Source organism: Phoca vitulina, unplaced genomic scaffold, assembly GCF_004348235.1.
Source record: "Phoca vitulina isolate PV1807 unplaced genomic scaffold, GSC_HSeal_1.0 scaffold3, whole genome shotgun sequence".
NCBI lineage: Eukaryota > Metazoa > Chordata > Mammalia > Carnivora > Phocidae > Phoca > Phoca vitulina.
Window position 1 is genome coordinate 55,143,876 of NW_022589706.1, and position 13,501 is coordinate 55,157,376.

Consider the following 13,501-nt stretch of genomic DNA (forward strand, 5'->3'; position numbering starts at 1 on the left):
TCATCAGGTCTTGATGTTTAATCTGGGATCTGAAGAAAAATATGAGTTACTGAGGTGAGTGGATAGTTGAACAGAGTGGTCAAGAGATCATGAGAAAGAGCACACAGCTTGTGGCCTGTGGCCATCAGGAGTCAGAACAGGCTTTCTGCCTTGCCGTACTGAAGAAATGCTGAGCTTGGGATTTGTCTTTAAAAGTGTTTGGTGGAGGGATCCGGGTGACTCAGTCAGTAAAGCTTCTGACTCTTGATTTCTACTCAAGCTCAGGTCATGATCTCAGGGTCATGAGATTGAGCCTTGCCTGGGGCTCTGAGCTCAGCATGGAGTGGAGTCTGCTGGTCCCTCTCCCTCCCCCTTTGTTCCTCCCCTGCACGCAGGCATGTGCATGTCTCTGTCTCTGTCTCTCTCTAAAATAAATAAAATCTTTAAAAAAAAAAAAAAAAAATTCTCCCCCCCTCCCCCTGGCCCCCCCCCCCCCCCCCCCCCCCAGCAAAAAGTGTTTGGGGATTGAATTTTCCTTCAGGTTTTATCAGCCTTAACACTTCCATTTTACATTCTTTTCCCAGGTATAGTAGTGGAAGATTGTCTGATTTTGCTCCAAAACTTGTTAAAAAACAACAATTCCAATCAAAATTTTTTTAAAGAAGGCTCATATATTCAACGTATGAAACCTTGGTTTCATGTTGGAGATGAAAATTCTGGCTGGTCTGCACAGAAAGTGACTAATCTGCACGTAATGCTACAGGTATACTGTAGTTAGACATAAATGTGATAAGAATTTTGACAATGTTCCTTTCAAAGAAAATTGCTTGTGTTTGATAAATTTAGGATGTTGAGTTGGTTTCAGATGGGCTTTAAAGAATCTTTTAATATGAAGATTTACAGTTATGTTCAGAGATCCTCTGCCATTAACCTCCCCCCCAACTCCCATTGCATACACCCATCACTCAGCTTCAATAATTATTAACATCTGGCAATTTTGTTTCACCTTTTATTCCCCTTTCTTGTCCTGCTGGATTATTTTAAAGCAAATCCAAATATATAGTGTCCTGATGGGTTTTGCACCCAAAGAATAATAGGTTAGATTGTTGATTTGAATTTTTAAAATCTGATTTCTTCAATTAAGGTTTTAATGTTCAGAATACTACATTCAGCAAATAAATTCATTCAGTAAACATTTACTGGGAGCTATGCACTGACTGCTAGGAAATGAATGATAATGTGCCTGCCCCCAAAGATTAATAATCTGTTTTAAATCCGATACGGGTTAAACTGACACATCACCTGTAATTTTATTTAAGCTTTATGGTGAAGGCTTAGTGGTGATGGATAGTAAAAGTGAAGACAGTAGGATCCCAAATGATTTCTCCATCAGAGAATATATGAAATACTTTGAAGTATTTTACTTACTTATTCCTTTATTACTTCTCAATCCTTAAGTTTATACACTAGCCTCCCAACTTACTGACTCTCTGGTGATTCTTGTGGGTCTTCGAATATCTCTGAATTGTGCCTCCATCTCTGAAGTTGTTTTCCTCAAAACTAGATGGATAGTTTCTCTAGCAATTAGAGTCTGAATATTGCTGCATGCCTTGGGAGTTGGCTATATAGGGTTGATTGATAATTAGGGTGACCAGATGCCCCATTTTGCCAGGATAGTATTCATTTTGTAATTACTATAACAGTGTCCTCTTTCGCTTCTAAACTGTCCCAATTTAGATAACAAATTATAGTTACCCTATATAGAATATACCTAAGAACAGTTAGGACGATATTTTATGGGAGCACATGGGTAGAATCTTCCTATTTTATACTCCCCCCTTTATCATTTCTATTTTCATGTGTCGGTATAACACATTTCAAGACTGTATTGGTTTTTTATACTTTCAAATTAGCATCCCAAGTAGTAAGCTTGGTATCTTTGCCCAACACCACTTTCTTAATAAAGGAAATTCCTCTAGAAAAGTACCTTTCAAAATGTGATTAGACAGAGTGAAGGGATCTGGTGATGTGAAAAAAAAGTTATATATATATCCTGCCAAGCAGTGAAAATTTAAAGTGCTGGAGGAGTCCATTTGTGTTTTATAGTTTAAGGTACTATGTAAGGAATTATTTTTGAAGAAAATGTCACTGTTTAAAAAGTAAAGTATTATTTTACCCAAAAAAATAAAGACTAGAGTACTGAATATCAACGAAAAAATTCTAGGTACGTAGTAAATTGTTTCTTTAAGTACTCTTGACTTACAAAAAGTGAATAAAATGTTGAAGAAAGTAAACTTCAAAATAAAGAAGCTGAGTTTAATTCACTTTAATATATTCTCCATCTCAAAAATTGAGTAGTTGATACATTCATGACTTCACAGGCCACAGGTTATCTTCTGCTTTTCAGTCGGTTCCAGTGCTATTTCTTTGTAGCTTTATGTATGTTACTTATACTTCCAGTTCTTTATTATACACCAAATGAAAATGCATCAAAAATGGTGATAAATAGTCCTATTTGAATAGATAACATCCTAAGTGGAACTAGTCATCATTGCATTTGAAATCATGATTGATTTTTAAAATTCTCTAAGTTGAAATTGATGTGTTTAAGGATATTTTATTCAGATTCTACAGATTAAATTTGGGGGAAGCATCGTCTCAAAAATTTTTTTAGTCATAAAACATTTTAATTTTGTCCTGAAATGATAGTGTTATGACTAGTTCTGCCTCCTATTCCTACAGGCATGTATACCCTTGTAGACCATTTTTTGGACAGATACTGCCAGCTACTCTCAGAAAGCTCATTACCTTATGAGAGAATCCTTTTCATTTTTGGGTAATTCTAGTTATTAAAAACTTAATCCATATAATGGGTCAAAGTCTGCCTTGATGTAACTTCTACAAACTTCCCTTGTTTTGCTCTCTGGGAAAATACAAGTTCATTCCTTATGGTATTACATATTTGAATGTTGTTATTAAGTCTTCCCTTATTTTCTTATCCTTATATTAAGTATTCCCTCCTTCTTCAATCACCTTTTCCTACTTCTCTGTCATCTAGAAAATTGATAATGCTTTTTTTTACATCATCAATAAAGATACCCAACTGCTATTAGATGATATTAAGGAATTGTTGATTTCGTTAGGTACGGTAATCCTTTTTAGTTAGAGATGCATATAGAAATATTTATGGGAGAAATGACATCTAGCTTGATATTTGCTTTAAATATATATATATTATCTATATGTGTGTGTGTGTGTGTGTGTGTGTGTGTGTGTTTTTCCCTTTCACGTAAGGATAAGAGGGGAATAAATTAAAAAAACAAAAAGCCATGGAGGCCTAACTGGAAAGGTCTAAGGATTTAAACCAATAGGTAATCCTAAAGCCTCTCTCTAGTGACATCAGTGTATTAATTAACCCTCTTTTTTTTTTTAAAGGTTTTATTTATTTATTTGAGAGAGGAGAGAGAGAGAGAGCATGAGTGGGGGAGGGCCAGGGGGAGAGGAAGAGGCAGACTCCCCGTTGAGCAGGGAGCCAACTCGGGGCTTGATCCCAGGACCCTGGGATCATGACCTGAGCCACTTGATCCCAGGACCCTGGGATCATGACCTGAGCCAAAGACAGACATCCAACCAACTGACCCACCCAGGCGCCCCTTAATCAACCCTCTTAATAAAGTATTATCACAAATTTCCCATTTGATCTTAATATATAAGGCTTTGTACATACATAGACCTATGAGTGTAGTTTTAAAATACAAGATACATATAAAATTATTTTGAAGATCTAACTGTGCTGAACATATTTGGGATGACGTTTTTTATGTTTCTCAGATGTCGTATTCAAGTTCAGACTACTCGTAGAGCTATACGGATTTAATTAGCATTACAATCAGTGAGGCCAACCCCTTGCCTAATGCATAAATCTTGTACCGGGTAAATCTTCGGTTGTTAGTTTTAGTCTCTCTTTAAGTATCTCCAGTTGAAGGGGAATATATCACACCTCAAGCCACTCTGTTGTCAGATCTACTCTATAATTAGGTAGTTCATCTTTGCTTTGATAAGAAATATACCACCCTGTTCCTTATTCATTCATTCATTTATTGAATTTAAACTATGTTATAAATACTGGGCTCATTCTTTGGAATCCAAAAATGACAGAGGCAGAGTGTGCTCTGGGAGTTCACAGTGACCTGAAGGAGACATAGACATTCTTGTTCATATAGATAATTTCCCTCAAGACTTTTCAAATCTTTAAAAGACAAACGTTGTTTTCTCTCTCCTGCACAGCTTGTCCGTGTACTGGTGTCTCCCACCAACCCCCCTGGTGCTACCAGCAGCTGCCAGAAAGCCATGTTCCAGTGCGGCTTACTGCAGCAGCTTTGCACCATCCTCATGGCTACTGGAGTTCCTGCTGATATCCTCACTGAGGTAAACAACGTGGGGGCAGGGGCTACTCAGTGCAAGTTGAAATCGGGAATCCTAAGAAGAAGTAGATGTCAGCTAAAGGAAAAACAGTAAAAGTTAACCATTTTTACATGTTAAATTCCTTATTGAGCCTCCTAAAACGTAATCAGCATAATGATGACAGTATTCAGCCCCAAAGGTATACTCATTCCTCAAATTTAATAGTATATAAATAATGTGAAAGCTTACAGGATTTCTCATTAATTTTATTGTATTCAACAGGAATGCACAGTATGATTTATGTTTTCAATTTTGAGAACAGTATGACTTAGTCAAATAAGACTTGAGACTTAAGTAGTCTTACATATTCCTAGAATTGTAAATTCTTTTTCCCTGATGTTTGGCATTTTTTGTTTCCTACCTAATAAGAAAAGGAAGTTAGTTTGAAGAAAAGAAAGGTTGAGTTTACTTAAACTATTTTTAAATTTTTCTCAAATTAACACATGCACCTTAAAAGAACAGATGATAATGAAATTTCTATAACAGAAACCTCTATCTTTAGCCTTACTCCTCCCTGACTTAAGTCTTGCTTCCCCTTTGTATAACCCTCTCACTTTACTTTTTCTGTCACCCCAGTAATTTGTGTTTAAATCAGTAATCAGGGTTTATAATTTTATGACTATATAAATACTGTTCCCTGCTAAGCCAGAGCCCTAATATCTTTTTTAAATATCCCTTTCTCTTTCCTGAGTTGTAGTAGTGTTCTTTTTTCATCTTACCTATTTTCTGTGTGCCTACATATTAGTATTATCACATGCTTAACATGTCATTTCCATCCCAGGCATTTTTCTTTCTGGGAGCCTTCCATCCATCTGCTCCAATATGGGCTGGTTATTCTCTCCTGTGCACATCTCTTGTCCTGGGACTTTTCACCAGCCCCCTAGGAGCTCTTGTTACTGTTCTCTTGACTTAAATCCCTTAGTTATCAGGCCATGTCTTTACCCCCCCCCCCAACCTTTTGGCTCATTATCTTAGTTTACTTAACTTCCTGAGAAAGGTAAATGGCAAGAGAATTTGTTCTTAGCTCTTTGATGTCATTCCTCTACTTTCAGAGTTACTCTGATGTTTGGCTGTGTATGGATTCAGAGTTGGAAGTCATAACATTCAACTTTCAGAACATCATTTCAGTGCTGCCATTAAAAAATCTGAAGCCATTTTTAATCTTAATCCTTTTTTTCTTTTAAAGATTTTTATTCATTTGACAGAGAGAGACACAGTGAGAAGGGAACACAAGCAGGTGCAGTGGGAGAGGGAGAAGCAGGCTTCCCACTGAGCAGGGAGCCCGATCAGGGCTCGATCCCAGGACCCTGGGGTCATGACCTGAGCCGAAGGCAGACGCTTAACGACTGAGCCACCCAGGCGCCCCTAATCTTAATCCTTTTTATGTAACCTTTTTTTCTCTAGAAACTTTTGGGATCTTCTCCTTCTTTCTCGTTTCCTGAAATATCCTGATGATGTGCAGTACTACAGACTTTTTTTTTTTTTGTCCTCCCCAATTATTTTTGGCAGTCACTGGGCCCCCTTCAAGCTGTAGACATGTGTCCTTCAGTTCTGAGAATGTTTTTTCATATTTCTTGATAATTTTTTTTATGTTCTGTTTCTGCAACTCCATTAAAAGATTGTTGGACTTTCTGTGACCCTAGTTTGTCTTTTTATTCTGTTTTCTTGGAGGTATTTTCAACTTCATCCTTAAATTGAAATTTTAATTTTTATATTTTAAGTTTGTTCTCTAATTTTATCCTAAAGCATCCTTATTTTGTAGAAATAGATTGTCTCTCAGAGAATACTATTAATTTTAGTTTTTTGATATTTTAAATGCTTATAGTCAGGTATTATTTCTAATTAAAGGCCTACGCTTAATGTTTTAAAATGTTATTTCAAAAAAGTGTTAGAAGATTGTAATGCTGTCACTGCTCTTTTTGGTGTCTGAATTTTGGCATTTAAAAGCAAAACACAGAAGGATACAACATTTTCTTCTTTTGAAAACAGGTTTTCTTCCTTGACTTTCTCTAAATTGTTATTTTTCCCCCCTAAATAGACCATTAATACTGTATCAGAAGTTATTCGAGGCTACCAAGTAAACCAGGACTACTTTGCTTCTGTAAATGCACCTTCAAACCCACCAAGGTAGGCAAAGGGAAATCTTGAGAGTCCCTCCGAGGAAGTCAAAACTTACTCTGGGTTTTTAGTATATCTCGTATGTACCTCTTATTCTCTTAAGTTCAACTGTATGGTTTGAAACTAAAAATTATCTGACAAGATAAACATGTTGCTATTTTAAAAGAGTTTTTGTGGTCCTCGGAGCTTAGGTATTTGGGCTCAGATATCACTCTTCCAACTCCTCTTCCGTGCCTTAAGCAAACAGATCACTTGTCGACGCTGCAGTTCTCGCTCCTGTGAAATGGAGATGGAAATAGTAACTTGCTGGCCTTCTGGTTGTGCTTCCACAGTCAGCAGCAGTGACTGCTTATTGATTTGTGCACTTGGGTTGCAATGTTTCTTTTTGTTCTTTTCTTTTTAAACACAACAGACCGGCAATTGTAGTTCTTCTCATGTCCATGGTCAACGAAAGGCAGCCGTTTGTACTGCGCTGTGCTGTTCTCTATTGTTTCCAGTGTTTCTTATATAAAAACCAGAAAGGACAAGGAGAAATTGTGTCTACACTTCTACCTTCCACTATTGATGGTAAATAATTTTGTTCTAATTTCTGTTTTAAAATGTAAATAGTCTTTCAAGCTGTTAATGATAGAATATATCCTAAATGATAAAAGACCCTGGATGTAGTGGAATATTTAAAATATGGCATTTCCTTGAATTTGCTTTAGAAATACAGTTTTTAGTTAAGACAGCAATTTTCTGGAATATCATCTCATCAATTTGATGCCTAAAATGCTCTAATATTTCTTTGTCCTGCTACCCTTCTTCCAAGGTTCTTTTTGTCATCTTTCATTTTGTTTTGAAAAGCAGACTTTTACACATGTAACTTAATACTGCTAATTAACAAATTTTAAAATAGTATTTTGTACTGTTTGTGTGTGTCTGTAAAACAACATTTGATTTTTTATTATCATCTGCCTGCCATCTTTGTAGCAACAGGTAACTCAGTCTCAGCTGGTCAGTTACTCTGTGGAGGTTTATTTTCTACTGACTCACTTTCAAACTGGTGTGCTGCTGTGGCCCTTGCCCACGCTTTGCAAGAAAACGCTGTCCAGAAAGAACAGTTGCTCAGGGTTCAACTTGCTACGAGTATCGGCAACCCTCCAGTTTCTTTATTACAACAGTGCACCAACATCCTTTCACAGGTAATGTGGCGAGTGGAACTCTTTAAGGGGGGGAAGGTCTTAGGTGTACATTTTTATGTCAATGATACAAGGATTTAAGAAAGTCCTTAGTAGATGCAGGTGAAAAAAGAAAGTGGTGTGGACTTATCTGCTCATTGGCTCATTGTAACCAGAAGCAGTTCGTGGAGAGAAATCAATGAATATTCTTAACACGAGTGGTTTTGCCAAATAGTTAATAAGGTCTGCTTCATGATAGAAACACACACTCTGGACAGAAAGGTGTTTTGTTTTTCCTTCTGTTTCCTTTTACATTATCCACAGTGTTCTTACATGTCCTCTTCTTCTGCTCTGTAGCCAAATTTGGGTCCGTTTATAAGAGGGCATAGAACACAGTGGTTCATAGCTGTGTGCCTCCCTCTTTCTCTTCCCAAACCAATCAATCTTCCTTTCAGAAAACAAAGGTAGAATACCAGTCCATCGCTTATATAGTTAACCATTGTACTCCTTGATGTTTATGCGCTCTCAGATCTTCAAAACCCTAAGGCACATAATTTAGCTAGTAAGACAGAGAAAAATGTAACTGTTTGCATTCCTCTAGACCCCTAATGAGAACAGCAAAGCTTCATTGAAGTGTGGATGCAAAGATATTTAGGAATGTCACTTACTCTTGGATGATTTGTCCCCATGCACCAGCCTTGCTGTTGAACAGTTCAGGTTTACTCTTTAGCAAAACCACAGTCATCAACATTCAGAATCACTCAGAGTAAAAATGTACTTAAGTCTAAAATTGTGCTGTGCCCTGGAATTTTCCAATTTTCCTGCCTCCCTCTCTGTGATAAGGTCCTGTGTCCTTCTTAATTTTTAATTTTGTCACACTCGTTGAATTGTTTTACTGTGAGCTTTTAAAGAGACATCAGTGCCATCCACAGGAAGCAATAAATTAAAGGTGAAGAATTATGAAGAATTAACTATAGTGAAAAGAGGGTTGTACACTCCCTTTGTTGTTTAAAATCTGTTTACTTAGACTGAAAGCTTATTTTATCTTGGAGTTATCATTTATTTCTTAGTGATTTGAAAAAACTACCCCCAAATATTCATATCCTTATGTATTTAATACTTGTCATTCTCATGTTGCTGTCTTTTGAAAACAGCTTCTCGTAAGCCAAACAGCAATTAACTGACCACTGCCACCAGAGAGCTTGCTCTGACATTGTCTTCACAATTAATGCATAATGAGAAATTCTCAAGATAGTGGTGTCTTCCCACTCTGAGTCATCACAGTACTATAAAACTGATCCTTTCACCTCCAAAATGTAGATGCATTGTTACATAATAAAAGATTTGAACTGTCCTGTCCCAAAGTATTGGTGTGGGTTTGTAGAGACCATCTGTGAGGGATTTTTCTAGATTTAAATTTTTCTAAAGCAGTAATATTTATGAGTAATTTGTATTGCAGGGTGATAAGATCGACAGACGGGTATGTATTGCTTGTTTAAGCTTAGGCATTTCCCTCTTACAACAAGGCTTTTCTTTGTCTTGGGTTTTGCTGATGGTTTTTTTTAACTGCTTGTTTGAAGTTGTATTCTACTCACACTTTCATGCGTCAGCAAGTTTCTATCGTAAGTGGCTCTCCAGTTTTTTTCCATGGGATGTTTTCTCCGTGTAGTGGTGTTACTAAGAACTGTGGGAATGAGGCTGAAGCTGTACTTGCGCTTCCTTTGGGTATGCTTGCACTTTCTGGAATTCCTTGGTTTGGGTTTTTTTGTGTTTCTTCACCTAAGCTTGTTTATTTCCTCCTGAAACCATTTCGAAGCTAGTAAAATTTAGGGTGAAGAATTTTGTCTTTAGCTAGTCAGTACATGAAAGAATATGATGACTTTTATATTAAATTATTGAAAATGTACAAGAGTAAGTATAATTTTGTAATTTGAAAGATTTTTGAGTTAAATATTTGAGATTTTGAGTTAAATATTATGGGTTATTCTGGATGTAACCCATATGGTACAGTTACCATTGGGGGTTAGTTTTTGATGTGTGTGGGGGAGTGTGATTTGTGTTTGGTTTTGTTTTTTTTTCTTGTGGAGTGTTTGGCAAAAATGGAGTGTACCTTAATATTTATGTTTGGTCATATGTTCCATTGTGCAGTGTTGACAGTAATAAACTGAAGTCCTGTTACGAATTGTATCTTTGTGTATAAGCATGACTTAATACCTGTTAATCACCCACACAGACATACTTGGCGGCTTTAGCTTCCAGAATTTTTGATACTAGGTATTTTAAAAGTATACATGTCAATCATTTAGAAGGGAATTTTTTGGAGGTATAACTTATACACAGTAAAATGTACAGACCTTAAGTATTCAGTCAGATGATTTTTGATGGGTGAATATACCTTTGTAACCACCACCCAGAATAAGATGTAGAACATTTTCATAATCTAAGTTCCATCATGCCCCTTTCCCATTAATTCTCTATTCCCAGAGGCCACTGCTAGAAAGTGAATCTAATCATAATACTCTAGAACCTCATTGTAATACTTGAAGAGTAGAAGTTTCAAGTGTTAGCTTTTTGTATTTTTATAAACAATGTAAAATACTAAACTTGAAATCCACAAAGTAGGAATAAGAGGGATTTTTATTTAGAAAATAATAAGGAAAACATAATAGTCTATGTTAAAGGTAAGATGACTCAGCTTCATTTATTTTGTTTGTGGTTCTCTTCCATCCTGTAAACTCTGTGATTTCTAGTCATGAAACCCTTTAGAATGCGCTGAAATTATAATTTCAGCATCCATTTGTTTTTCCAACTCTCAGTGGTTCATACACTCTTGGGGGCTGAGAAAACATATGTGCTTTTTCTTGACTTGAACCTATAAACAATCATTCAAATATAAACATATAAACAAAATGAATAGTTTCATGAAATTATTCTAGAAAGTGGAATGTGGCTTTTTTTTTTTTTCTTTTGGGCTATTCTGGGTAATTTATCTTGTGAAGAATCCATCAGAAGATCAGAATGCAATGACATAGAATGTTTTGATAGCCTTTAAGGTCTAATTTCTAATTTTATTTTTTGGAGGATAGAGTAGCTTGATCAGGATTTTGTTGGATTGATCTTACTGACAGTTTGTAATTGTACACTGGACAAATACTATAGCAATTTTGTACTTATTAATACTTTATTTTCTTTTCGTTTTGGAAAATTAAAAAAAATTAAGACTAGAAAGTAGGAATTCTACTACCCAAAAGTAACGGTTGGTTAATTTTTTTTTTTTTTTAAATTAGGTTCCACACCCAATGTGGAGCTTGAACTCATGACCCTGAGATCAAGAGTTGCATGCTCTACCGACTGAGCCAGCCAGGCATTCCCAGTCTTTATTTTCTATACTGTTTATTTTATTTTATTTTTTTAATTCTTTTTTTTTTTTTTAAGATTTTATTTATTTTTTTGACAGAGAGAGAGAGACAGTGAGAGAGGGAACACATGCAGGGGGAGTAGGAGAGGGAGAAGCAGGCTTTCCGCTGAGCAGGGAGCCCGATGCGGGGCTCCCCTGGGATCATGACCCGAGCTGAAGGCAGACGCTTAACAGCTGAGCTACCCAGGCGCCCCTAGACTGTTTATTTACATAGGAGTGATCATACATTAGATTCCATTTTGTATTCTGCATCTTTTCTTACACATATTTTCCAAGTTATTAAACACTAAATAAACATTTATATGATTGCATAATATTTCACCAGATTGGTTAGCTAACCATCTCATTTTCAGACATTTAATTATCTTCCATTTTCTTCATTATAAATCATGGTTTGATGAGCATCAGAATAATATAGTCTGCACAAAAAACATTCTTACACAGTCCTCACTTTGTATATTTCTAGTATGCATAACTTTTTATTAATGTAGCAAAGCAAGGAGCACCTGTATTTCACTAAGGCTTAAAAAAAAATTTATGGGGGCGCCTGGGTGGCTCAGTCGTTATGTGTCTGCCTTCAGCTAAGGTCAGGATCCCAGGGTCCTGGGATCGCGCCCCACATCGGGCTCTCTGCTCCGCGGGAAGCCTGCTTCTCCCTCTCCCACCTCTCCCTGCTTGTGTTCCCTCCCTCGCTGTCTGTCAAATAAATAAAAAATCTAAAAAATAAATTAAGTAAATAAATAAATAAAATTCATGCCAACAATTTTACTGTTTTTTCATTTTCCCAGTTCAAACTTTATTCTGCCATCTATTTTAAATTTGGGGCATTAGTCCTACTTAGTAGGTAGAGAGCAAAGAATTGCATAACTAGAAGGGATGATTCATAGTTTATAGCACTCATAGAATACTTATTTGTGTACCATATGCTGTTATAAGTTTTAACAGGTATTAACCCATTTAATCCCCTCCACAGCTTAATGAAAGGGGTATTGACTATTTCCCCCACTGAAGGATAATGATAAGGTTTCATGCTGTTGAGTTTTAGAACCAGGATACAAATCCTGGTATTCAGAGCCTATCCTTTTAATTTCTGTGTTTGAGATTATTTAATCCAAAGGCCTCTGGTTAACTGAATGAGGGAATTGGGGCCCACAAAGCATATTGAACTTGTACAAGGTAGGGCAGTGGAAGATTTGGTTCTTCTAATTCCCAGCCAAATGTTTTCACTGGTACCATACTGCCACTCTTAGAATTAAATTCAGTCTTTAAACATATATGTATGTACTTTAAAATACATATATATGTATATACATGATTTAGAAATTAAAATGATATAAAAAGTATACAGTAAGAAGTGTTGGCCCTACCCACCTCTGTCGTGGTTCCCTGCCTCCTATTATTTATTTCTTCTGTTGTCTTCAGGTGCTTTTTATGCATAGCCACTGGTTTGTTTGTTTTCCAACCTAGTACCATTTTGAACCACCAGCAAAATCAAATAAGATTGCAGTGGGTTAGATTATGTAATTCCCCACAACCTCACGAACAGTATGTTATCAGACTTGTATTTTTGCCAACTTATTGAGAGGTAAAAAATGTTCTCTTAGTTTTAATTTGCATTTCTCTTTCCAAAAGGTTGAATAACTTTCTGTATGTTTATACACCACTTAAAGTTTTTCTGTGAACTCTCATTTCTTATAGTTCATATCTCATTTTTCTATTGGGTTGTTAAATCATTTCTAATTTTATAGGAACTCATTTTATATTAAGGAATTCAACCCTTATCTGTGATAACTTACAAATATATTTTTCCTGATACGTCATTTGTTTTTTGACCTTGGTGTTTTATTTTGGATTTTTTTTTTTTGTATCAGACTTTTATTGCTTCTACATTTTATATCATACTTAGAAAAGGCCTTCCCCACTTAAAGATTTTAACAAACTTGCCCATATTTTCATCTCATGCTTTCTGGTTTCATTTTTTGCATTTACTTAAATGTTTGTTCAATTTTTTTTTTTTTTAGCTATCTGATACCTTTAGATAGCTAGCTAGTTGTCCCAACATTTTATAAGTCCTCCTGTATCCCACTAATGGTTATATGCTATCTTTTTACTGAATTCCCATTTGTAGATGAATCATTTCTGGATTTTCTGTTCTATCCCTTGATCCCTGTCTGTTTATGACCTAGTATCACCTCATTATTCTTTTTCTTTTCTTTTCTTTTCTTTTTTTTTTTTTTACAGTTTATTCTTGCTTTTTTATTTTTCCATATGAACTTGAGAACCAAGTTGTTTAGTTCAGTGGGGAGAAGAAAAACCTTTTGGTATTTTTATTTGGATTACATAAATTTTATAGATTAATATA

The 13,501-nt window shown here is 35.8% G+C and overlaps 1 protein-coding gene across 2 annotated transcripts in view; it reads left to right on the top strand.

Annotated features, from left to right (window-relative positions):
• Positions 1–13,501, top strand: part of USO1 (USO1 vesicle transport factor) — a 91,164-nt gene that overhangs the window by 60,397 nt on the left and 17,266 nt on the right. For both annotated transcript variants that reach the window (XM_032400545.1, XM_032400546.1), the window contains exons 9-13: positions 564–742; positions 4,267–4,407; positions 6,482–6,570; positions 6,974–7,128; positions 7,534–7,745. In XM_032400545.1, coding sequence (XP_032256436.1) covers positions 564–742; positions 4,267–4,407; positions 6,482–6,570; positions 6,974–7,128; positions 7,534–7,745 — 776 coding nt within the window. The remainder of the gene's footprint in view (positions 1–563; positions 743–4,266; positions 4,408–6,481; positions 6,571–6,973; positions 7,129–7,533; positions 7,746–13,501) is intronic.